This window comes from Podarcis gaigeae (assembly GCF_964106915.1).
Source record: "Podarcis gaigeae genome assembly, chromosome: 17".
Taxonomy (NCBI): domain Eukaryota; kingdom Metazoa; phylum Chordata; class Lepidosauria; order Squamata; family Lacertidae; genus Podarcis; species Podarcis gaigeae.
The window spans coordinates 6,385,392-6,411,351 of record NC_139694.1 but is presented as its reverse complement, the minus strand read 5'-3'; the positions used below and the strand labels follow the sequence as shown (position 1 = coordinate 6,411,351).

At 46.8% G+C, this 25,960-nt stretch overlaps 1 protein-coding gene and 1 long non-coding RNA gene across 3 annotated transcripts in view; one reads left to right on the top strand and one right to left on the bottom strand.

Moving 5' to 3' along the window:
• The window catches only part of FBXO10 (F-box protein 10), a 168,387-nt gene extending 143,147 nt beyond the window's left edge, over positions 1–25,240 (top strand). For both annotated transcript variants that reach the window (XM_083718639.1, XM_083718638.1), the window contains 8 exons: positions 663–812; positions 3,783–3,919; positions 9,481–9,551; positions 12,938–13,090; positions 13,885–14,160; positions 15,258–15,568; positions 21,792–21,973; positions 22,138–25,240. In XM_083718639.1, the coding sequence (XP_083574765.1) occupies positions 663–812; positions 3,783–3,919; positions 9,481–9,551; positions 12,938–13,090; positions 13,885–14,160; positions 15,258–15,568; positions 21,792–21,973; positions 22,138–22,315 (1,458 nt within the window). In that variant the 3' untranslated portion in view covers positions 22,316–25,240. The remainder of the gene's footprint in view (positions 1–662; positions 813–3,782; positions 3,920–9,480; positions 9,552–12,937; positions 13,091–13,884; positions 14,161–15,257; positions 15,569–21,791; positions 21,974–22,137) is intronic.
• Positions 5,762–9,512, bottom strand: LOC310835369. The gene is made up of 2 exons (XR_014559607.1): positions 9,412–9,512; positions 5,762–6,389 (listed from the first exon to the last, which is right to left on the bottom strand). It is a non-coding gene; the product is annotated as an uncharacterized lncRNA (long non-coding RNA).
• Positions 25,241–25,960: the final 720 nt, after the last annotated feature.

The window sequence follows — 25,960 nt, the reverse complement described above, 5'->3', positions numbered from 1 at the left end:
CACAGTAAAACAGGGAGCAGATGAGCTGGGGTGCTGTCTCTCATTTCCCCTCGATGTACAAGTGGTAAGGATGGCTGGATAAAGGAGAATAGGGACTTCCCTAAGGCCATCAAGGGCCTAAGGACACGGGTGGTGCTGTGGGTTAAACCACAGAGCCTAGGACTTGCCGATCAGAAGGTCGACGGTTCGAATCCCTGTGACGGGGTGAGCTCCCGTTGCTCGGTCCCTGCTCCTGCCAACCCAGCAGTTCGGAAGCACGTCAAAGTGCAAGTAGATAAATAGGTACCACTCCGGCGGGAAGGTAAACGGCGTTTCCATGCGCTGCTCTGGTTCGCCAGAAGTGGCTTAGTCATGCTGGCCACATGACCCAGAAGCTGTACTTCAGTTCCCTCGGCCAATAAAGCGAGATGAGCGCCACAACCCCAGAGTCGGTCATGACTGGACCTAATGGTCAAGGGTCCCTTTACCTTTACCTTTTAAGGCCATCAAAGCAATTTGAGGCAGAGACAAGATTCAAATCAGAGACTTCTTGCGTCACAGCTCACGTCTCAACACTGTTTTGTTTGACCATCTCAGCCTGACAAACGCTGATGTTTGTGCGCTCGTAGCAAGCTCCTCCGCCACCTTTATCTAGAAATGCATCTGCCTTTTCTTTCCTTTAGATCGTCATGCTGAAGAATGACATTCACCACTGCAAGACCTCGGGGATATTTCTGCGCCTCGGGGCTGGAGGCTTGATTGCAGAAAACAACATCCATTCCAACTGTGAAGCCGGCGTGGACATTCGCAAGGGAGCCAACCCTCTGATCCTGGTATTGACCCTTGCACGCTCATGTTTTTACCCAAGAGCTTGACGCAACAAACTTGAGATTCGCCTAACACAAATGTTTGGTGAATGTGGACATTCGTAAGAGAGAAGCAGCAGGCGGGAGGCAGGTGCTTACCCCTCCCCCTGCAAGTCTCCCTCCCCGGGGCACTTTTCCTCCTAGCTGGAGTCTTAAGCTGGAAAAAGGGCCTGGAAGGAAAGGAGCCTGGGGCAGAGGTTGCATGGAGGGGTGTAATGGCAAGCAGTCACACCCATAACACTTCTCCCCAGTGTATGCCTCCCCAAATTCACATTATGCTGCAGCCAGAGGCTTAGGAATCCCATGTTTCTTGCATAACATGACAGCCGCTTTTGATCTAAGGCTACCGTATTTTTCGCTCTATAAGACGCACCAGACCACAAGACGCACCTTGTTTTTGGAGGAGGAAAACAAGAAAAAAAATATTCTGAATCTCAGAAGCCAGAAAAGCAAGGGGGATCACTGCGCAGTGAAAGCTTCTTGATAGCTGCGCAGCCTGCATTAGCTCCATAAGACGCACAAACATTTCCCCTTACCTTTTAGAAGGGGAAAAGTGAGTCTTATAGAGCAAAAAATATGGTACTTGTTTTATCCTCAAATTCTTCTTCCTATGTTTGCATGAAAAGCCTGTTGCTCTCAGCTACTCCCAGTAAGTTTTAGGTTATCCCCATGCCATGCTAAAGATGTTGGAACTCCATAATGATCAAGCAGCTTTCATTGCCGTCCAAGAGTTATTAATTAGTTATTAATTAGTTATTATTGGGACATGGGTAGCACTGTGGCTTAAACCACAGAGCCTAAGACTTGCCGATCAGAAGGTCGGCGGTTCGAATCCCCGCGACGGGGTGAGCTCCCGTTGCTCGGTCCCTGCTCCTGCCAACCTAGCAGTTCGAAAACACGTCAAAGTGCAAGTAGATAAATAGATACCGCTCTGGCGGGAAGGTAAATGGCGTTTCCGTGTGCTGCTCTGGTTCGCCAGAAGCGGCTTAGTCATGCTGGCCACATGACCCGGAAGCTGTACGCCGGCTCCCTCGGCCTATAAAGCGAGATGAGTGCTGCAACCCCAGAGTCAGCCACGACTGGACCTAATGGTCAGGGGTCCCTTTACCTTTAATTAGTTATTATTAGGGAAGTTTTTAATGTTTGAGGTTTCATCATGTTTTAAATATTCTGCTGGAAGGCACCCAGAGTGGCTAGGGAAACCCAGCCAGATGGGCGGGGTATAAATAATAAATTATTATTATTATTATTATTATTATTATTATTATTATTATTATTATTTGGTTTGTGTTCTGTCCCCACTACTGTAGAGCTTTTCCTAGTGTTGTGCAAGAGGGAGGCACCATTAGTGAGAGGCTCCATCCTTGCACAATTCAAGCAGGTGTGGACCTAGGCTTTCTCATGGACAGCAGCCTTCCTTTAAGGAGGAGCAAGCAATTCAAAATTGAATCGGCTGCCCAAGACAAGGGCTGGAGGGACTGGAGACACGTCCCATTCCTTCTGACATGTCAGTGCAAGGAGGTTTCCTTCCTTGTGGTTCATTCTCATGCATTCTTTCCCCACCCTTCTTTGGGTAGAAAACAGAGCGGACCAAACCTTTTCCTGTCCATTGTGGTCCTGAATCCTCACAATACAGTGGCATGGGATGGTAGGTTGGTGACGTTTAATGGCTCATTCAGATACGTGCCTGTATGAGCCAGTGTGGTGTAGTGGTTAAGAGTGGTAGACTCGTAATCTGGTGAACCGGGTTCGCTTCCCCGCTCCTCCACATGCAGCTGCTGGGTGACCTTGGGCCAGTCACACTTCTCTGAAGTCTCTCAGCCCCACACACCTCACAGAGTGTTTGTTGTGGGGGAGGAAGGGAAAGGAGAATGTTAGCCGCTTTGAGACTCCTTAAAGGGAGTGAAAGGCGGGATATCAAATCCAAACTCTTCTTCCTCTTCTTTATAAAAAGCATTTATCCCATCCTCAGTCAAACTGTTCTCAGGACAGTGTCAAAGAACCCATTTAAAGCAATACTGTAATTCCACCAGGAAAAGACAAAGGTGGCAAAAGAACAAATAATCTTAGAACACTGAGTAGCTCATTTCTGTTATTACGTAGTGGAATGGTAATTCAAAAATGCCTGAGAAAATTGCCATGTTTTAACCTGGTGTCCAAATTGAGCTGATATTGGTGCTAGGCTGGCCTCAGAGGGGAGGGTGTTCTGAAGTTGGGGAGAAAATTGAGGAGACCTGGCAAGATGATCTCCAAAGTGTTTGACTTGCGTTGGGAATTTTAGCTGGCTCACTCACCCCCAAAATCAGATCTAGATATGTAACATTGGCCTATGGATGCCATTATTCTCTCTGCCTGCAGGAGCTAGGGTTGCTAACTGACCAGGAAAAGAAGAAGAAATCCTGCCTGGCCAACTCCTGTGCCTTTTTAACAGCAGTTTAATCTGCAGAAATCAGTAGGTGAAGCTTTTTACACAGCAAGAAACTAAAACATCACCACTTGCTAACGAGTGCATATTAAAAGCCTCAGCTGAGACACAACTGAGAAGCTGCAAAGTGCTGGTTGATCCAATAAGCCTTTGCCCTCTCCTTTATTCCTGTCCAGCAAAATTGGGAATTGGTGGACGAGATTATGTATTTATCTGAGTAACGGGGCCAAGGTAGGATGGGAGCCCTTTTGATTTCCAAATCGAGTAGCCGCTCTAGAGGCAGAAGGCTTAGTCGCAGCCGAAATGCCAGGCCTTCTCCAAGGAGACACAAAATTGGGCTCTTCCACTCGAAAACAAACCACTTCCAGCTTTGAAAGAGCTGGGCGCTTTTGTCCGGAGGCTTACTGACCTTTCTGCTATTGTACTGAGTCCTTGACTTTTCTGTGGCTGATCTCCCTCTCTTGCTTTCTATTTTTCATTCCTCTTGTGCTTGTGCATAAATCAAATGGCAGTGTAATAGGATCCACGGCGGCCTTCGCTCCGGCATCGTTGTCCTTGGCAACGGGAAAGGCATCATCCGTAGCAATCAAATATATGGAAATAAAGAGGCTGGCGTTTACATCCTGTATAACGGAAACCCTCTGGTGAGGTAAGTTATTCAACAGCAGCATTTCTTGCCGTTTTTTGGATGTCGGTTTGAAACAATACACCCACACGCCCTCCATGCAGCTAAAGAGCAGGAAAGTTTATTATTATTATTATGAACACTGACAGGGAGATGAAGTCTTTAGGCCAATGTACCTGTGCGGGTGGCACTGTGGGTTAAACCACAGAGACTTGCCGATCATATGGTCGGCAGTTCGAATCCCCGCGACGGGGTGAGCTCCCGTTGCTCGGTCCCTGCTCCTGCCAACCTAGCAGTTCAAAAGCACGTCAAAGTGCAAGTAGATAAATAGGTACCACTCCGGCGGGAAGGTAAACAGTGTTTCCGTGCACTGCTCTGGTTCGCCAGAAGCGGCTTAGTCCTGCTGGCCACATGATCCGGAAACTGTATGCTGGCTCCCTCGGCCGATAAAGCGAGATGAGCGCTGCAACCCCAGAGTCGGCCATGACTGGACCTAATGGTCAGGGGTCCCTTTACCTTTACCTTTGTCTTTGCAGTCGCTTTGTGGGGAAGTAGCTTTCATACTGTGTGTTCTGGGCTACTCAAAGGTTGCTGATCTAGAATGGTGAGCAATGTTTCCCACTCTATGTGGGGGGCTACCTTTGAAGGTGACTCGAAAACTACAACTAATCCAGAATGCGGCAGCTAGACTGGTGACTGGGGGCGGCCACCACAACCATATAACACCAGTCCTGAAAGACCTACATTGACTCCCAGTACATTTCCGAGCACAATTCAGCATGTTGGTACTGACCTTTAAAGCCCTAAACGGCCTCGGCCCAGTATGTTGAACTATTTTGACGGTTGTTAGCCGCCCTGAGCCCAGCTTCGGCTGGGGAGGGCGGGATATAAATAAAATTTATTATTATTATTATTATTATTATTATTATTATTATTATTATACCTGAAGGAGCATCTCCACCTCCATCATTCAGCCCGGACACTGAGGTCCAGCTCCAAGGGCCTTCTGGCAGTTCCCTTACTGCAAGAAGCAAAGTTACAGGGAACCAGGCAGAGGGCCTTCTCAGCAGTGGCCCCCTTCCTGTGGAACACTCTGCTGTCAGATCTCAAGGAAATAAACAAGTATCTGGCTTTTAGGAGACATCTGAAGGCACCCCTGTTTAGGGAAGTTTTTAATGTTTGATTTCTTGCTATGTTTTAATTTGTTGGAAGCCACCCAGAGTGGCCGGGGTAACCCAGTCAGATGGGCAGCATATAAAAAAATGGTTGTTCTTCCCAGAATGGCGGCTTTCCCTCACCCAGTCCTGCAGCAGCAGATCGTGGCTCATGCAAGGGCAGTGGTCCATCCCAATGGGACATGGCCTGAGGGTGTGTTGTGAATGGATGGGGAATCTGTGGCTCTTCAGACATTGCTAGCTTCCAAGTCATGGCAGTTTCAGACCACCTTGCCAACGCAGAAAGGGTTGATGGGAGCCATACTCTGACAGTAGCTGAATGGCCCCAGTGTTCTCCATCCCTGGCACAGGGCTACTTTGGGTAGGCAGTCGATAGAGCCAGTGTGGCAAAATGGTTAGAGTTCGAATAAATAAGAGTTTGAATCCCAAGTTGGCCGTGAAGTTCAGTTCATCGCCCTCCAGGTTGTGGAGTTTTCAAACTTGGGAGTCTATAGGGCATGCAAACCTGCTACTGATTTATTGGCGGTTCTTGTTTTGAGATAAATGTCGGAGCTGTGCTGCGAATGCAACAACAGACACTTCTTGCAGGAAAACAACAGCCCCACAACGCTCTTCCGAAACACAGAGCAACCTAGACAGGCTTAAGCATCCATTTGGGAACGGCTTGTTCCAGCATAATAGCTCGACTGACAAGTGTGAAACAGATTTTATTAATCTGCAAACCATAAGGGTCACGACTGGGCTGAAACAGACCTGTCAAATAAGTAGCAATTTCTAAATAGGCAGCTGTCTTGTCTGGTGATTATGATGCAGCGAATGAAGTCTAGAGGAAATGAACATAAAAGAAGAAGGGAGCTCAGAGCGGAGACGTAATTTCTCTTCCTAGACAACGCTGTCAGCAGCATGCTCATCAAAACAAAAAAAAACCCTGCAAGTCTATTATAATTGAGATCAGTTTGTCCCTGCTAAAACAAGAGGCATTTGACTTGGTCTTGCCTAGTGTTTTTGTTGTAGGAGATGAGGCTTGTTATTCTTAAGAAGATATTATTGCTATGCTAATTATTCCCAAGCAGCCCTGAATGTATTTCAAACAGAAGTCTCAATTGGGTCTCTGGACCAATCAGAAAGCTTGTTTCTCCAGCATTTTAAAGCCTCAATCCCAGAGGCATCCAGAGAATGGCTCCAGGAGATTCTCTCTAGGTTGACAGAGATCTCGCCACACTATTATTCCCCCACACAGATCATTTTCAGGGCAAGGATGGGGACAGGGTGGAGATAAGCCCTGCTCGTTCTCCTTGATCTCTCAGCAGCTTTCAATACTGTTTTTAAAAAATAATAATAATAAATTTTAATTGAAGTAAGCAAATCAATACTATAAAAAACTCCCAGAATATTCAAGGGCTCAAGCTGTCATAAATGAAAAACAACTGGTTCATGTTAAGGAGACTCAGTTACCATACTCTTTGCTGATACCTTTTGGAACTTCTATCTTCAGTCTGACAACAGCAAAGTTTAAGATAATGACTTTTTGAATTCAGATTTAGTCACTTATTGGCATCTGGTGACAATCGAAATCATTTTTGGGTACCACTAAAATAAAACTGCTGTGATATTTTCTCCTATGGAAGTGTTGGCAGGCATTTGTTGAAATGGGTAAACTCTATAGTAAAATCTCTTTTAAAAAGATAGCCAATACTATAAAAATAATAGCAGTACAAATGCAAAAAACGAAATGGTATATTCTGGGAACTGCCCTGAGATGTTGTGATGGGCAAAATATAAATTTAATTAATTAATTGTCAAAAAAAGACATAAGCCGAGTACTTAGGACCATTAGGAAAGCCAAATTTCACAGAGGGAGTTCTTTGTGTTTGCACTTGTGTAGAAGATAAAATCCCACCAAACAGCATAGAATTTTTCAGGGTCCTTTGGCCCTGAAATTTATGAGTTAGTGTTCCGCAGTCACAAGTTCTGTACAGATTTTCCATTTTGGAGCAATTGAAGTTCTGGCATCTGTCAGCCTCCATGTCAAGAGTTCCTAGAATCATAGAATCATAGAGTTGGAAGAGACCACAAGGGTCATCGAGTCCAACCCCCTGCCAAGCAGGAAACACCATCAGAGCACTCCTGACATATGGTTGTCAAGCCTCTGCTTAAAGACCTCCAAAGAAGGAGACTCCACCACACTCCTTGGCAGCAAATTCCACTGTCAAACAGCTCTTACTGTCAGGAAGTTCTTCCTAATGTTTAGGTGGAATCTTCTTTCTTGTAGTTTGGATCCATTGCCCCGTGTCCGCTTCTCTGGAGCAGCAGAAAACAACCTTTCTCCCTCCTCTATGTGACATCCTTTGATATATTTGAACATGGCTATCATATCACCCCTTAACCTCCTCTTCTCCAGGCTAAACATGCCCAGCTCCCTTAGCCATTCCTCATAAGGCATCGTTTCCAGGACTTTGACCATTTTGGTTGCCCTCCTCTGGACACGTTCCAGTTTGTCAGTGTCCTTCTTGAACTGTGGTGCCCAGAACTGGACACAGAGAGCTGTAAACCTTTCAACTGATCATGTCTCCCTCCATCTCCACAACAACCCTGCGAGGTAGAATCAGGCTGAGAGACTGGCCCAAGGCCACCTAGCAAACATCAAGGCTGACTAGTGGATTTTAATTCAGATCTTCCTCTTCCAACTCTCTTTATCTGCTACGTTGCACTCATTGAAATTTGGCCTTTACTTGGCATTTGCCATGTTCGCATTGATTTGTGTGGCAGCAGATTTCTCTTCTGCTTGAAATGACGGATTCTTTCTCTCTCTTGCTCGCTCGCTGTTGGAAAGTTATAGTGAGGCAGAACATGCAATTTGGCACCTCCTGGAGTAATAAAAATCCTATTTATTTATCTTACCGAATAGATTTGCGCCCTTTCCCTCTCTCTAGCGAGCACCGGACAGTTTATTTTAACAGTGGAAGTTCTGTCCTGTGAGCAGGGCGGATGGGCCCAACATTACCCAGTAAGCTTCATGGCTGAGCAAGGCTTTGAAATAGGGGCCCCCACAGTTCAAGAGCAAGATGAAAATGATTATATTCCCTTTATGAATCTCTTGCCATGAGGCACCCCCAAGTGATTTGCAATATAATAGTGTCAGGGCACTGCCATCAGAGCTAGAGGAGGAGGAGGGAAGGCTCCAGAGCGATGCCGGAGAGGGTCCCAGCAGGGGGAGAGGCAGCCCAGCTGCTGGGGAAGGAAATCAGCGTAACACCAGGAGAGAAGGGGGGCAGATGGGGGAATCGGAGAAAAGGCTCCAGGACTCTTCAACGGAGACTAGTGGGGAGGGCACGAGTACTCTGCTGCCCACACCCTCCCTGCGCAGAAGACTTCCATGCAGGGAGAGTAGGAGGAGACTTGGCGTCAAAGAACTTTTTTGCTGGAAGAAGTTTAAGAAACGCCCACTGACGGATTCTGCCAGCGACTGAGACAGCCACGAAGTGAAGGGCTGTCCAGACAGAAAGGGTTCAACCAGGCAACCAAGCCAAGAGTGGTGGCAACTTACGCATGAGCAACCCCTAGAACCGTTACAAATAGCAATGTATATAAAACAGTTATAGGAAAGCACTTAGAACAATTGTGGAAGCAAGCACCAAACCACACTGCCCGCACTCAGAAACTGACCAGTGCATCAGGTCAGTTTAAATAAGGAACCCATCTCTGCCTTCCAATGGGGGAGAATCACTGGGCCCTTTATGACTGGGACACAACTCTGGCATGGAAGCAATGACTGGAAGGAGGAGGTGTCTAAAAAAGGGAGACACTATTTTACAGACACTACTTTATTTAATTGTGGCACAAATAAATTGTACTTTGGGGATTTTTCTGCTTTTTGTAATATATTCTGATTATCTAAAAGTCCTTCATCTAAGTGGGGTATTTTTTCCTCTTAATTCCAGTATTACTGCATTATGATCTGAATGTGTTCTTGATAGTATCTCTACTTTCTTGGCATGTGTTGATAATTCTCTAGAAAGCCATACTGTGTCGATTCTTCTGCTAGACTGATGTGGTTCTGAGAAGTACGTGAATTCTCTGCCCAGTGGGTGCTTAAATCTCCATATGTCAATCAGATTAAAGTTCTCCACAATTTTGAAAAAAGTTAAAGGTAGTCTTCCTTCTTTTGAGTCCATTTTTCTTATTGTCCTATCTATCTCTAGAGAGACTACCCCATTTAAGTCTCCCATTAATATTATATTCTGGTCCATATACTCCAACAATCTTGTCTTCTATCATTTTTAAAAATTCTGACATTTTTCTTATTCGGTGCATATATTCCAACTATTACTATTTTCTCACCTTGTGCTGTTATACAAATAAGCAAACTGTACAAAACACTGACAGTGTCTCCACCCCTTTTTGTTCCAGTGGGAACCACATCTTCCAAGGCCTTGCTGCTGGCATCGCTGTGAATGAGAACGGAAGAGGCCAAATAACAGGTGTGGGAAGGAAAGCATTTATGGGGCATGGGTTTGGGTCGGGCAAAAATTAACCTCCAAACAGTGAATCCTCATTTCAGGTTTGGCAGGGTTTTATCACGTCTGATCCCGTGTCCTCTGAACTAGTAAGACTTCACGTTGGGAGGAATGCTGGCATAGCATTGGTTGCTGGTGCTCGGGGCGCGTGCGTTCCGGGTCCAGGGGCTACAGCCCGGCCCTCATAGCTAGAGCAACCTCACCCCCACCAGCCACACTGAGTCACCTGTCTGCCTGCGCAGGGGGGCGCCCAGCCAACTAATACTGACCTTGGTGGGCAGAGAAGAGCACTGGCGTGGGCTGTGCTGGGAACGCATGCATGGGGATGCCTGGTTCATTCCCCCTCAAAAATCATGTGCCTGGGGCCATGGCGCACACACTCCACTACACTCCTGGGCAGAAAGGTCCTTAGCTCAGTGTCTGAGCAAGTAAGACTGGGAATGAATTTCAATTGCCTGAGGCCTCCCCCCCCCCCCCCGAGCTGCTGGCAGTCAGGGTAGACAATACAGTGGACTCTCGGGTTGCGAACATAATCGGTGCAGGAGGCACATTTGCAACCCGCAGTGCTGCGTCTGCGCACACACGGGTTGCAATTTGGCGCTTTTGCGCATGCATGACCGCCAAAACCCGAAAGTAACCCATTCTGGTACTTCTGGGTTTCAGCGTGTCCGTAACCTGAAAAAACGCAGCCTGAAGCTATGACTGTACTGAGTTTGATAACGCTGATTCTGTATTGGGCAGCTTCCTCCACTTCTGTGCTTGAAGTTTCATGTGACAAGGTCTTGGTGGTCCTTTCCCATAACCCTGTAAGGTAGGCCAGTGTGCACATCCCCATCTTACAGAAGAGAGACTCTGGCTGCTTGCCTAAAGCCACCTTTTGTCTTCATGGCTGAAGAGCTGTTTGATCCACGAGCTTCCTAGCTCATAGGAGAGTCACCTCAGAACTGCTGCAGCTCTGAACAACAAAAGTCTGGTGTACACACAAATATGTTTTAGTATTCCAAATAAAGTAGCCACTTTATATATAAAGCGACGCAGATGGCACTGTGGGTCTAAACTACTGAGCCTTTTGGGCTTGCCGATCAGAATGTTGACAGTTCGAATTCCCACGATGGGCTGAGCTCCCATTGGTCTGTCCCAGCTCCTGCCAACCTAGCAGTCCAGAAGCACACCAGTGCTAGTAGATAAATAGGTACCTCTGTGGCAGGAAGGCAAACAGTGTTTCCATGCACTCTGGTTTCCGTCAGGTGTTCTGTTGTGCCAGAAGCAGTCTAGTCGTGCTGGCCACATGACCCAGAAAGCTGTCTGTGGACAAACACCAGGTCCCTTGGCCTGAAAGCGAGATGAGCGTCGCAACCCCATAGTCACCATTGACTATATGGTTATTTCTCTTTTCCGTTTGGCGCCACCTGCCTCTCAGAACTTCCCTTTTTGAGCACGGCCAGAGCATTTCCTTAGTGCAGAGCTTTCCAGACTTTTCACACACTTGGTGACACACTTTTTGGACGTGCATCATTTCACGACACAGCAGTTCAGTTTTACTAGCAAGCCGGAGGTTAAACGAATGCTTTCCAGCCCCAGGAGGAGTGTGGGGAGCATTTGTGCGACACACCAATGTGTTGTGGCACACAATTTGGAAAGCTTTCCCTTAGTGGTCTGTCACTGGGGCTCCCAGTCTGTCGTAGTAGCCAAGGATCTGCGCTGGAAAGAGAAAGCTCTCCTCCTTTCTCCTCTTCCCCCTTCTTCTCAAAACAAAACAAAAAAGGGTAAAGGACCCCTGGACGGTTAAGTCCAGTCAAAGTTGACTATGGGGTTGTGGTGCTCTTCTCGCTTTCCAGCTGAGGGAGCCGGCATTTGTCCACAGACAGCTTTTTTGGGCCATGTGGCCAGCATGACTAAACTGCTTCTGGCACAACAGAGCACCGTGGCAGAAGCCAGAGTGCATGGAAATGCCATTTACCTTCCTGCTACAGTGGTAGCTATTTATCTACTTTCAATGGTATGCTTTTGGACTGCTAAGTTGGCAGGAGCTGGGGCAGAGCAACGGGAGCTCACCCCCTCGCGCAGATTCGAACCTCCGACCTTCTGATGGGCAATCCCAAGAGTCATAGAATCATAGAGTTGGAAGAGACCACAAGGGCCATCGAGTCCAACCCCCTGCCAAGCAGGAAACACCATCAGAGCACTCCTGACATATGGTTGTCAAGCCTCTGCTTAAAGACCTCCAAAGAAGGAGACTCCACCACACTCCTTGGCAGCAAATTCCACTGTCAAACAGCTCTTACTGTCAGGAAGTTCTTCCTAATGTTTAGGTGGAATCTTCTTTCTTGTAGTTTGGAACCATTGCTCCATGTCCGCTTCTCTGGAGCAGCAGAAAACAACCTTTCTCCCTCTTCTATGTGACATCCTTTGATATATTTGAACATGGCTATCATATCACCCCTTAACCTCCTCTTCTCCAGGCTAAACATGCCCAGCTCCCTTAGCCATTCCTCATAAGGCATCGTTTCCAGGCCTTTGACCATTTTGGTTGCCCTCCTCTGGACACGTTCCAGTTTGTCAGTGTCCTTCTTGAACTGTGGTTACCAGAACTGGACACAGCACTCCAGGTGAGGTCTGACCAGAGCAGAATACAGTGGCACTATTACTTCCCTTGATCTAGATGCTATACTCCTATTGATGCAGCCCAGAATTGCATTGGCTTTTTTAGCTGCCGCGTCACACTGTTGGCTCATGTCAAGTTTGTGGTCAACCAGGACTCCTAGATCCTTTTCACATGTACTGCTCTCAAGCCAGGTGTCACCCATCTTGTATTTGTGCCTCTCATTTTTTTTGCCCAAGTGCAATATTTTACATTTCTCCCTATTAAAATTCATCTTGTTTGTTTTGACCCAGTTCTCTAATCTGTCAAGGTCGTTTTGAAGTGTGATCCTGTCCTCTGGGATGTTAGCCACCCCTCTCAGTTTGGTGTCATCTGCAAATTTGATCAGGATGCCCTTGAGTCCATCATCCAAGTGGTTGATAAAGATGTTGAATAAGACCGGGCCCAAGACAGAACCCTGTGGCACCCCACTAGTCACTCTTCTCCAGGATGAAACTCAGTCTCAGTGGTTTAGACCACAGCGCCCTCCTCGTTCTTCATAACAAACACAATAATAACCTTTCATAACAACAAGCATTTGGCTAGCTACAAGCTGGATGATGACACAGCCTTGGGCTGCCTCAGGTTGATACAGAAGTTGAGGTAGAAACCGGCTTGATGTGAAATAGTCTTTTCACTTCATTCCTTCAGTGCTCCTTTGGATAATTGGCAGTCCTTTGTTTACTCTTCCTTCCTTAAACTGCTTTAGAAAACGTCATCCGGGAGAACCAGTGGGGAGGTACAGACATCCGCCGTGGAGGTGACCCTGTCCTCAGAAGTAACCTGATCTGTTGTGGCTATTCAGATGGCGTGGTGGTCGGGGAGCGTGGGAAAGGACTCATAGAAGGGAACACCATTTATGGTAAGCCTCTGCTGACAGTGGGGTTATCACCCCCTCCGTATCCTTGTTTCCCGGGGTCTTGTGTGCTGAGTGTAGCAGGGCAGCTCTCACTGTTCTAGAATCCAGTTTCAAAATGGAGGATGGCCTGTCAGGGACTGGCTGGACACAGTGGAATGGTGAGAGGCACCAGCTAGGGAACATCCAAGGGAAAATGGCTCAGAGCCCGGGGTTTGGGGGCTGGACAACAATGAGTCAGAGGGAGAAGATGGGGAAGAGGAGGTGTTGGAAGCTAAAGAGGAAACAAGGCTTAGTGAGCTTGGGAGAGGCTGTGGCAGAGGGGAGTCTGGAATCAGAGGCAGAAGCTGGAGAGGAAGGAGGCCAAGAAGCAGAGATGAGTCTGGCTGGTGAAGAGTCCCAGGTGTCTTCCCCTCCTGCTGCAACTGGCTCTCATCTCCCAGAACCAGTAGAGGCATGAAAAGGGCGGAGTAGAGGTTGGCTGCAAACAGATGCAGTCTCCAATTGCCCCGGGAAAGCCTTGGAGAAGAGGGACTTGGATGTCTGTGGGGAGGCAGGGACTTCCTGTTTCAGCAACTGATTTTCATGGAGGAAGACCACCAGGAATGAACTGTCCTGCTTATTAGGCCTGACACTCAGCCCAGTCTGTGGAGATTCTGCCTCTCACCATTCCTCAGCCTCCAAGCAATTCCGGACACCTAGGACCCAGTTAGCTCCCGGCCCAAGCTTCTTCAGTCTCTTGCACAATGTTACATCAGGAAGACAGGCCAATGTGCTTTCCCCCTCTTCTCTTTGCATAGGGAACAAGGGCTGCGGCGTCTGGATAATGTCCTCCAGCCTCCCGCACATCGCAAACAACCAAATCGGTCACAACAGCATCTATGGGATTGCGGTGTTTTGCCGCAAAGATGATGCTAATGACTACCTCGCCAACCAAGGGGGCAACGAGAACTTCAATGACGAAGGAGAAGCTGCCAACTGGGAGAATGACCTGGAGAGTGAGGATGAGCGCGTGGTTATCCGGAGGCCAATCAGCGTGGCTCTCGTGGAGTCGAACAACATCAACCACAATGGAGGTGAGTCCTGGCCGGGAACATTGTATAGCCAGCCTTGTCCATGGGAAAGGCCAAAGAGGCTCCAAAGAAGCTTCTGAGAATTCCTTCTGGGAATAAATAATAATAATAATTTATTACTTATACCTCTCCCATCTGGCCAGGTCTCCCTAGCCACTCTGGGTGGTTCACAACAGAATATTAAAAACACAATAAAACATCAAACATTAAAAACTTCAGATGTCTTCTAAAAGTCAGATAGTTGTTTATTTCCTTGACATCTGACAGGAGAGTGTTCCACAGGGCAGGTGCCACTACTGAGAAGGCCCTCTGCCTGGTTCCCTGTAACTTCACTTCTCGCAGTGAGGGAACCGCCAGAAGGCCCTCGGAGTTGGACCTCAGTGTCTGGGCTGAACGATGGGAGACGTTCCTTCAGGTATACTGGGAAGCTCCTGCAGAAACGTTACGCTTGCCCCACCACCATTTTCGGTGACTTACGATGCCACGATCCACCGCATGGCACCAGTCACCGTGCCGCCTGCAACCTGGAGCAACGTGACGCTGAGCCGCCATGCCCAAACACTATAAAGTGGTGCCGGAACTCAGCAAAGATGTGCCAGGGCTCAGTTCCGGTGAGTTCTGGCTGAAACAAGCCCTGCCAGTTGGTATAATAAAATATCACACCTTCCTTAAAATCAGGATCCTAGCCATATAGCTGGGGTCTGTTTAACTGCGGGCAGTTTTTTGTTTTTAAGGCAGATACAGTGGTACCTCGGGTTAAGCACCTAATTTGTTCCAGAGGTCCATACTTAACCTGAAACTGTTCTTAACCTGAAGCACTACTTTAGCTAATGGGGCCTCCTGCTGCCGCCGCGCCGCCAGAGCACGATTTCTGTTCTCATCCTGAAGCACTATTTCTGGGTTAGCGGAGTCTGTAACCTGAAGCGTATGTAACCCGAGGTACTACTGTATTAACATTGCAGCATCTTAATTGTTTGACTTCAACGTAGGTGCATTTCCGGGTTTCTGTCACTTCTTGCCCCAGGTTTTTGTCATCATGGTGGTTGCTGTTTTGGTTAAGATGGGTTATTGATTCAGGGTCGCTTTTCCTCCTCTCGCAGCTGCTGGCTTGTACATCAAGAGCAGCGAAGCCCTGAACATCATCGGAAACGCCATCCACGCCAACCACGACTGCGGGGTCTCCGTCTTCCAAAGCTCTCAGCTCACGAGAATCGCAAACAACAGCATCTCTTGCAATAGCCTGGGGGGAGTCGTGGTGGAAGCAGAGTGCCGGGTGGAGCTCCGTGGGAACGGCATTTACGACAACAGCAGCCACGGGGTGGCCTCCAAGGGCGAGGGAATCGTCACCGAGAATGACATTTTGGGCAATCAGGGCTGTGGCCTCAAGCTGCTGCAGGCAGCCGATATGAAGGTGCGTGGCGAAATAAAAGAGAACAAGCTTGCTTGTTACCAGGGAATCGTGGAGTTGGAAGCCACCCCAGTGATCATCCAGTCTAGCCCCTTGCAATGCAGGAATTACAGCTGAAGAATCCCTGGCGGGTGGCCTTCCATAGAATTACAGAATTGGAAGGGACCCAAGAGTCATCTAAATAGTCATAAACAATCATGATGATGATTTGTGGTTATTTAGATGACTCATTATGATTATCTATATTTCACCAGTCCTCCATGAAGGGTTGCATGCACAAGTTACCGTATTTTTCGCTCTATAAGATGCACCAGACCACAAGACGCACCTAGTTTTTGGAGGAGGCAAACAAGAAAAAAAATATTCTGAATCTCAGAAGCCAGAATAGCAAGAGGGATCGTTGCGCAGTGAAACCAGCGATCCCTCTTGCTGTTCTGGCTTCTGGGATAGCTGTGCAGCCTGCATTCGCTCCATAAGACGCACACACAATTCCCCTTACTTTTTAGGAGGGAAAAAGTGAGTCTTATAGAGCACAAAATACAGTACAGTACCTCATTTTTTCCTTCCAGCAGTGATATTTATATGTGTAAAAGCTGCCCCAGGTTCTTTGGCCATTTAAAAAATATAGTTCTCTTTTTTTCTCCTAGAAAAGACTGTGCAAGATTTTCTGTTTAGAGTTTAAACATAACATGCTACTTTAATTGGAATACAAAACCATATTTTGTGTGTGTGTGTGTGTACACACAAATATGTTTTAGTATTCTAAATAAAGTAGCCACTTTATATATAAAGGGACGCAGGTGGCGCTGTGGGTCTAAACTACTGAGCCTTTTGGGCTTGCCGATCAGAATGTCGGCAGTTCGAATTCCCACGATGGGCTGAGCTCCCATTGGTCTGTCCTAGCTCCTGCCAACCTAGCAGTCCAGAAGTACACCAGTGCTAGTAGATAAATAGGTACCTCTGTGGCAGAAAGGCAAACCATGTTTCCATGCGCTCTGGTTTCCGTCAGGTGTTCTGTTGTGCCAGAAGCAGTCTAGTCGTGCTGGCCACATGACCCAGAAAGCTGTCTGTGGACAAACGCCAGGTCCCTTGGCCTGAAAGCGAGATGAGCGTCGCAACCCCATAGTCGCCTTTGACTATATATATATATACACACAGTGGTACCTTGGTTCTCAAACTTAATCTGTTCTGGAGGTCCGTTCCAAAACCAAAGTGTTCCAAAACCAAGGTGCACTTTCTCAAAGCAATGATCAATGTACTGTACTAAAAAAGAAATAACACAGTATTGTAGGTGATAAGTGTTAAAATTAATTTTTTTTTCTTACCTGCACTGATGATAGTCATTGTTTGGATGGTTTTTTTTTATCCATTTCCACAGTCGTACAATCAATCAGTCAATCAATCAATCAATCAATCAATCAATCTATAGCTGAACTGGGTTCCACACAGTCACTAAAACAAATTAACTGAAAAAGCCTCAAAAACAAAAACGCAAAAACAAAAGCACCAAACTTAATCTGTTCCGGATGTCCGTTTGACTTCTAAAATGTTTCAAAACCAAGGCACAGCTTCTGATTGGTGCAGGCACCCTGGATACAATAGCTGACAGCTGCATCAGATGTTCGGCTTCTACAAAATGTTTGAAAACTGGAACACTTACTTCCGGGTTTTTGGTGTTTGGGAACCAAGGCATTTGAGAAACAAAGTACCACTGTATATGAACATGAGACACTGACAGACTTATGAGACTTTACAGACTTATTCTGAGGCACATGGCAGCGTAAAACAAACTCCTCCTGCTCTCATAGTAAAACTCACTAACACTCTATATTTAATAAGAGACCTAACTGCTCTGGTCAGACCTCACCTGGAGTACTGTGTCCAGTTCTGGGCACCACAGTTCAAGAAGGACACTGACAAACTGGAACGTCTCCAGAGGAGGGCAACCAAAATGGTCAAAGGCCTGGAAACAATGCCTTATGAGGAACGGCTAAGGGAGCTGGGCATGTTTAGCCTGGAGAAGAGGAGGTTAAGGGGTGATATGATAGCCATGTTCAAATATATCAAAGGATGTCACATAGAGGAGGGAGAAAGGTTGTTTTCTGCTGCTCCAGAGAAGCGGACACAGAGCAATGGATCCAAACTACAAGAAAGAAGATTCCACCTAAACATTAGGAAGAACTTCCTGACAGTAAGAGCTGTTCGACAGTGGAATTTGCTGCCAAGGAGTGTGGTGGAGTCTCCTTCTTTGGAGGTCTTTAAGCAGAGGCTTGACAACCATATGTCAGGAGTGCTCTGATGGTGTTTCCTGCTTGGCAGGGGGTTGGACTCGATGGCCCTTGTGGTCTCTTCCAACTCTATGATTCTATGAATACTGTCTACTGTGGTGACATCATAGAATTCTATACTACATTAACTCTTCTCATAGCATTTTGGATGCCCCTGTGAAGCACGTTTGGTTGGCTGCCCATGGTCCTCCCACGAGCTTCTGTGGCAGAGTAGAGATATAAACCCAGGTCTCTGCCCACTAACACCACTCCAGGTTATTCCCGCTTCCATACAGACACTCTACATAGGGGGTCCCCAACCTTCTTGGTTCCAGGAGCACACTTGGAGAGCTAAGAAACTACTGTGAACACTGTAAAATACCTATTTCACAGAAAGGAAGAAAGACTCGATGCTCAGAATCACCACCACCCCGCCCCCAGACACCTACACACAGGTTCCCAAAGAAATAAAACAGACAAACGAGCTATAACCAAAAAAAAAATTCCCACATCGCTCAATTAAAAAAAGCAATTGCAAATATGGGGAGGGGTGCAAAGTGCCCACACACCTCTATATTGATAAGTGAGCACATTTTAATAGGAAGCCTAAGGGTTGTTTGTTGCCTCTGCTGCTGTTTTCTCCTTTGCGTTCTGGCAAGAATCCATCGGCTACCCCAAGAGAAGTAGCAGAGCAAGTAAACAGGTTGGAACAGTCCTCGGAGAAGCAGGGGGGAAAGCTGCTGCTGTGGCGAGAAATATCATGTTGAATGCAGTCCCAGAAAATGACAGGCGTGAAGGAGGCAAAAGAAATAAACAAATGGGAGAAGATGAGGATCTGCAGATCCATTCACTAACACAAGAGCCCTTAACACCCCAGCAAAACACACACACACACACACAAACGTGCAAGTTCTGCAGTAGATATTTTCTGAAGGAAATTGTGTCTTAATTTGTGTACCAACCTCCAGGAAATGCTCCCATTTCTTTCTCAGTTCTTGTCGATTTCGGTATCGCCGTATAGTGGATTGTGGAATTTGAGTGTATGTTGCACCACCGGCAGCTGGTAATTTTACACAGTTTCCCACAGAACTGCTGTTGGCCCTTCCAATTCCCTCTTGGATATGGGCATAACCTGAATTTTTGTTGGGGTGGGTGGACAGGACACCCACCTGACCTCATCCTCTGTCTGGCTCAGATTTGGAATGAAATCCCGTATTTTTCGTCCCATAGGACGCTCCGTCCCATAGGACACACCTAGTTTTTTGTTGGGGAAATAAAGGGGGGGAAATTCCTTTATTTTCCCCCCAAAACCAGGTCGGGGAAACCAAAACAGGTCAGGGAACAGTGGTATGGCGGCGCTCCGCCTCCCCGCTGTCCCCCGAGCTTGTGGGGCTGGCGCTGAAGAGAAGCGTGCTTCTCCCCAGCGCCAGCCTCCAAACCAGGTCGGGGAACAGCGGGATGGCGGCGCTGCGCCTCGCCACTGTCCCCTGAGCTTTTGGGGCTGGCCGATGTCTGCCCGAAGCGCAGGGCGCTTTGCTTCAGCGCGCCCTGCGCGCCAGGCAGCAGGCTGCTATCCGCAGCCTAGGGAGCCCTGCGGGAACTCCCGCAGGGCTTCTCAGGCTGCGGATAGCTTACTGAAGCCTGGAGAGCGAGAGCCTGTATTCGCCCCATAGGACGCACGCAGATTTCCCCTTCATTTTTGGAGGGGGGAAAGTGCGTCCTATAGGGCGAAAAATACAGTATCTCAACAACAGTTGTTTTAAATTACTTTCTTTTGACCCCCAAGTGCTCCAAAAAATCTGTCAAAATCTTCAGTCATTTGAAAACTTGGAAGTAAAAAAAAGACAAACACCACCAGGGAGTATCTTTCCTGCGGTTACTGAGTATGTTTTGCCAAATTACAAAGAGCACACTTTCCCCCCATCGGCCAGTAAAGTGAGATGAGCATCGCAACCCCAGAGTTGATCATGACTGGACCTAATGATCAGGGGTCCCTTAACCTTTACCTTTAGACAACCTTATCAACTGCCTCCCCCAGTGGACTACTTACCAGGGCCTTGGTTTTGTGATGGAGTTGTAGCATTTGAGGTGTAACATGGTGCTAGGGCGTTATAGAGCTGCATTTGCACAATACATGCAAAGTACCATAATACCTCTTCTAGAATCATAGAATCATAGAGTTGGAAGAGACCACAAGGGCCATTGAGTCCAACCCCCTGCCAAGCAGGAAACACCATCAGAGCACTCCTGACATATGGTTGTTAAGCCTCTGCTTAAAGACCAATTCATCTTGTTTGTTTTGGCCCAGTTCTCTAATCTGTCAAGGTCGTTTTGAAGTGTGATCCTGTCCTCTGGGGTGTTAGCCACCCCTCCCAGTTTGGTGTCACTGCAGATTTGATCAGGATGTCCTTGAATCCATCATCCAAGTGGTTGATAAAGATGTTGAATAAGACCGGGCCCAAGACAGAACCCTGTGGCACCCCACTAGTCACTCTTCTCCAGGATGAAGAGGAACCATTGATGAGCACCCTTTGGGTTCGGTCAGTCAGCCAGTTACAAATCCACTGAGCGGTAGCATAGTCAAGTCCGCATTTTACCAGCTTCTTTACAAGAATATCATGGGGCACCTTGTCAAATGCCTTGCTGAAATCAAGGTAGGCTACATCCACTGCGTTCCCTTCATCTAGTTCTTCTTCTTTTTCTACAAATTTATTTATTTGGTTTCTCAAATTAAAATTTTACAGAGATATATCAGACATAATTCAAATCATAGAAACAAGATTCCTAGGAATCTCCTGGACTTCCATCCTCCCGTTTATGGCTCCTGTTATTAATCCCCCCCCCCCGCATCTTTTATGTTAATCCAAACCCTTTGCCTCTTCCATTAAGTCCAGAATTCAACCTTAAACTACAAGTGATATTCCAACCCTCACGATTTTAACTGTTTGCAATGGTCTTTAAGATAAATTATAAATTTTCCCTATTCCTTATTAAAATTTTGGTCTTCCTGATTTCTAACTCTTCCAGTCATTTTAGCCCTTTCAGCATAGTCCATTAACTCCACCTGCCATTCTTCTCTGGTTGGGACTTTATTTTCTTTCCATCTCTGGGCCAGTAACATCCGTACAGCCGTGGTCGCATGCATAAATAGTATTTTCTGCTCCTTTCAGCACCTAGAATTCCTAAAAGGAAGGCTTCAGGTTTTTTAACAAAGGTTGTTTTAAACATTTTTTCAACTCATAATATATCATTTCCCAAAATCCTTTTACTACCTTACAGTCCCACCACATATGATAAAAGGCGCCTTCTTTTTCCTTATATTTCCAGCATACATTTGAGCCTGTTTTATACATTTTTGCTAATTTACTAGGAGTTAAATACCATTGGCACATCATTTTCATATAATTTTCTTTCAACATATAACATGTCATGAATTTTAAATCCCAATTCCATAACTTCCCCCAAGCACCATAATACCACTTTAAGCAGACATGGCTTCTACCACAGAATCCTGGGAACTTTTGTTAAGGGTGCCAATGGTTTGTTAAGGAGACCCTTATTCCTCAGAGCGACATAACTGTCAGTTCCTCTTCGCAGGGAACAGTCTTCCTGACTTCTAGTTCCTTTAGACCAGGCATAGGCAAACTTGGCCCTCCAGATGTTTTGGGACTACAACTCCCACCATCCCTAGCTAACAGGACCAGTGATCAGGGAAGATGGGAATTGTAGTCTCAAAACAGCTGGAGGGCCGAGTTTGCCTATGCCTGCTTTAGACCTTTTCTCTCTTGAGGTTCAACTGGCATCAAATTTCCCTATCAAGCTGTCTTGGGTGCTTCTTTTTTAAATCACCTGCTTCTGGAAAACCAACTCGCTCTTTCTCTTCCAGAATGATGAATCATCTAATTTTGCTAATGGAGTGCTATGTTACCAGTAATTGTGTTCTCCTCTTTTCCTTCAAGGTAACCAAGAACAGAATCCATTCCTTTCGAGGTTATGCGATTGAGATGCTTGACCGGACCAAGGCCTTGGTACAGGACAATGTGATTTTCCAAGGGAAGTCCAAAAAGAGCATTTTGCAGCAGGCCTCCGACACGGAAGCCTGTGTCGTTCAAAGCAACAAGCTCCTGGCATTCAAGAAAAGGTAAGCCAGGTAGCCCTTTGGGGACTTGAGAATATGAGGACCCTTATTCCATACAGCTGATGCCCTCTACATTTTAAGCATACCGTATTTTTCCATGTGTAAGGCGGCGTCAATTCAGACTAGGTATCTGACGAATGCCTTGTTATGTCTTCCTGTCCTTCCAGGTCGGACGTTGCCTGGACCCTGGAGAACCCCCCCGCCCGGCCTCACATCGAAGGAGCCTCCAGAGGCGTATCAACATCTGGGAGTAGTCAGAAAGTCTCAAACATGACGGCCAGGATAGCAGCTAGAGTGGATGGGGGCTGCCATAACAACGGAAGCATCTTCTGTGCAATTGTGTGATCCTGGCCTTCCTCAGGGGCCACCCTGGAAAGTCCCTTCCCCTTGCGTGCTCGTTGCAGGAGTGAATGAGCTCATGTTCAGTGGCTTTTCAGTGCAGCGGCTACAGTACGATGGGAAGGGAAATGATTTAGCTCCCTGGCATGGTTGCGCCCTCACCTGTACCCTTACCTCAGGCCTCAACTGCTGCCTCCTCCTCTTCCTTGCAGTCCTCTTCAGCTGTAGTCTTGTTTGTGAAGGGGAAAGCAGTGCCTTTGTGACATCAGCAGCAGCCGCCATGCCAATTCTCACTCATGTCTGACTCCTCATTGCCTTTTCCATTACTGACACTGGCTGCTCAAAATTTGCTCTGGGATTCGCCTAGTGGATGATGTCACAAACCTGGGGAAACCAATACTTTCCCCTACTACAGCTTTCAAGGAGTGGGGAGACGTTGCAGGGTGCTGTGAAGGGCTACCTTCTAGGTGGAAGATTGAGAACTTCCCAAAAAGTCTGTTACTTCCCCATAGTTTTGAGTCGATACTTCTACCCGTAAAGACAAAATGGTGGGGAGTAGGTAATAAATAGAAATGGGAGTGACATCATCATGGAAGATGTTGTCTCTTCTGATAAATAAAGGTAAAGGGACCCCTGACCATTAGGTCCAGTCGTGACCAACTCTGAGGTTGCGGAGCTCATCTTGCTTTATTGGCTGAGGGAGCTAGTGTACAGCTTCCGGGTCATGTGGCCAGCCTGACTAAGCCGCTTCTGGCAAACCAGAGCAGCGCACAGAAACGCCGTTTACCTTCCCACCACAGCGGTACCTATTTATCTACTTGCACTGGTATACTTTCGAACTGCTAGGTTGGCAGGAGCAGGGACCGAGCAACGGGAGCTCACCCCGTCGCAGGGATTCGAACCACCAACCTTCTGATCAGCAAGTTCTAGGCTCTGTGGTTTAACCCACCACGCCACCCACCTTTCCTTTCCTTTCCCCCTTCCCTCTTACGTACTTACCTACCTACCTACACACACCCTTTTAGTGATTGCCAAAAAGCCAGCTGGTCAAGTTGCCACAGTAATGTTGACGATTCAGCCATGGAGCTGGTCTTTTGATAAGACAGTGAACCTTGCTCAGAATGAATCTCCCTTTCCTCCGTTGAATGTTAGTTTTGTTTTCTTTTGTGCTGGGTAGTCCTTGGGCCATCGCAAAATATGCCTATAAAGCAGACAGAATTGGAATATGCCGACTCTTCAAGAAGGCAAACAGATAACTCTTTCTATGTGGTTTTGCTGCGTGAATTTTCAGCAGATGAACATAGCATCTCTTGTACATTGCAAGAAGAAAAACCTGTAACCTACTCTTGACTAGCAATGTCAAAATAACATGGTGTTGGCTTTTAAAATAATGTACAAAAACGACCAACAAAATTGACTCCCAGGCAGCTGGCAACCATTTTCATACCAGAGCAGCTCAGAACTTGAAATGATTTTATGCAAGAGGGCCAAACAGAGTATGGCAGAGCTGCACATTGTGCCTTTGAAAATTCTCTGCAAGATAAAATGGACCTGTACAATTATGGGGGAAAGGTATTCATGGAACTCCTTGGCCTAAATAATGAGTTAGTTGAGTTGCTTCTTATTAGACACACACAAAGCAGAAGCTGGATAGTGGTGAATAAATGGGGAGAAATATTTTGCTGTGCTTTTTTTATGAGACTCTAGGGCATGGTAGCTTTTCCTCTGGTCAAAGAGGGACTAGGATTAATCCCCTTTTATATTGTAAGACTCCTCAGTCTTTCAACAGGTACACGGCAGGCAGACATGCAACAGGTGAAGCTCTCCCTATTACTTTCTGCATGTCAGGATCTGCAAACAGGATTTTTGCTTGTTTGCTTTAGTGAAACGCACCAAAACTGCTTTAGTTAAAAGCACCAAAACTGGGGGGATTGGTGGGGGTTGCCCAACATTAGGACACAATTCAGATGCTCCGGAGTTGATGGAAGCAAACTGTCCAAGAACTGAAACGCCACATTAAGCAGGTTAGAGGTGATAAATTTTTTTGTTGTGCATTCAGAAATGGCAAACAAAGTAGGAATTGAGGTTTTTTGCTTATATTATCCCTTACCCAGCGGTGGCTCCCTGTGACTTGCCTATAGCATAAACACGCAGAGAAGTTTCTTTCTCTATATGTATATAGTTCAATTCTAACCCCTTGTGTTTCTCTGCAAAGTTGCCAGCTTCTTTTCCATTTTAATGGCCTTCACTCTTGTGCCTTTAGCAGCACTTTGGTCTGCAACAGGAAGGTCACTCGAAGAGCTCTTACTTAGAGTGACCACCAGAGTTTGAGGCAGTAGATTAACTTTGCATGTGCAAGCGAAAATTTGTCTGAAAGAAGAATGCATACTATGGGACTTGCTGGACTACAACTCCCATGATCCCCGACTGTTGGCCATGTTTGTTGGGGGCTGATGGGAGTCCAACGAGACCTGAAGATCTGTTGGTTCCTCCTCCCTGCCTTACCTCTTGAAGAGAGCCTCAGGCCCCCCTTTTATTGATACAAGAGCTGGATGGGCTGTGGGTTAAGAGAGCAAAGATGGTAGCATTAGTTTTTAGTTGGCAACACATACCAGTGAAACACATGAACAAGGACCGAATTGCCTTTTGTTTATATGTCATCAGTGTGCAAGTTGGACTGGCTTATTCTGATGGCACAACATGGAGCAGTTCTCTTGAGCGAAAACACTACATCAAAGGCAAGTCAAAACTCTGCGTAGCCAACAGGCCACGACAATAAATAGCTATGACCTTGCATGGAGCAAAAAAACCTGCCTATAGTCAGACTATTTGTCCTCAAGCCCAAGATTGTCTACTCCAGGGCTGGCTAACCTGTCGCCCTCCAGGTGATACCTTGGATATCGACTTCATCAAAACAAAAACAAAGAAAAATTTTAAAAATGAATTAAAACAATGTGTACATAAACAACACATGTGTCATGAGGGAATCTTCTTGGATGCAGTGTAGAAACTGCTCCTGTAGAAATTCCTTGCAGGATGTGGCTGTCATCCTCTACTTACTCCAGAGGAAGTACCACTGAAATGAGTGGCATATATTTTTGTGATGGGATAATGAGCTGCTTGTGCGTAAAAGCTGAATCCCTCAGAGCTTTGCATAGGTCTCAAAGCTCTGCCTTTACGGGAGCCCTCAAAGCATGACTCCCTCAATCGCTGGCAGAATCCGTCAGTGGACGCTTCCGGAATTTACGCCAACATAAGAGTTCCTTAACGGAAACTCTCCGTCTGGATTCTCTGCGTGACAGTTTCCTGCGCGGAGTGGGCGTCCCCAGCGGAGGTCCTGAGCCCTCCCCGCTGTTTTCACTGGAAGCATCTTGGAGCCATCCCTCCGCCTGAGTTTCTGCAGGAACTCTCCCTCTCCCCCTGCTGGTTCCTTCCTCAGCATCTGAGGGTCTCTTAGCCTCCTTGAGCCCTTCCACCACCTGACTCTCCGATGGCAGTTCCCTGACAATTTTGGAATAAAAATGCACTAGACCAGCCCATGTCAGCCATAGAAGCAAACCAAGCTACAAATTATAAATAGGTCCTTGGATGCAGATCAAGATAGTTTGTAATGGACCCATTGAAACTAAATGAATCATCATTGCTTTAATG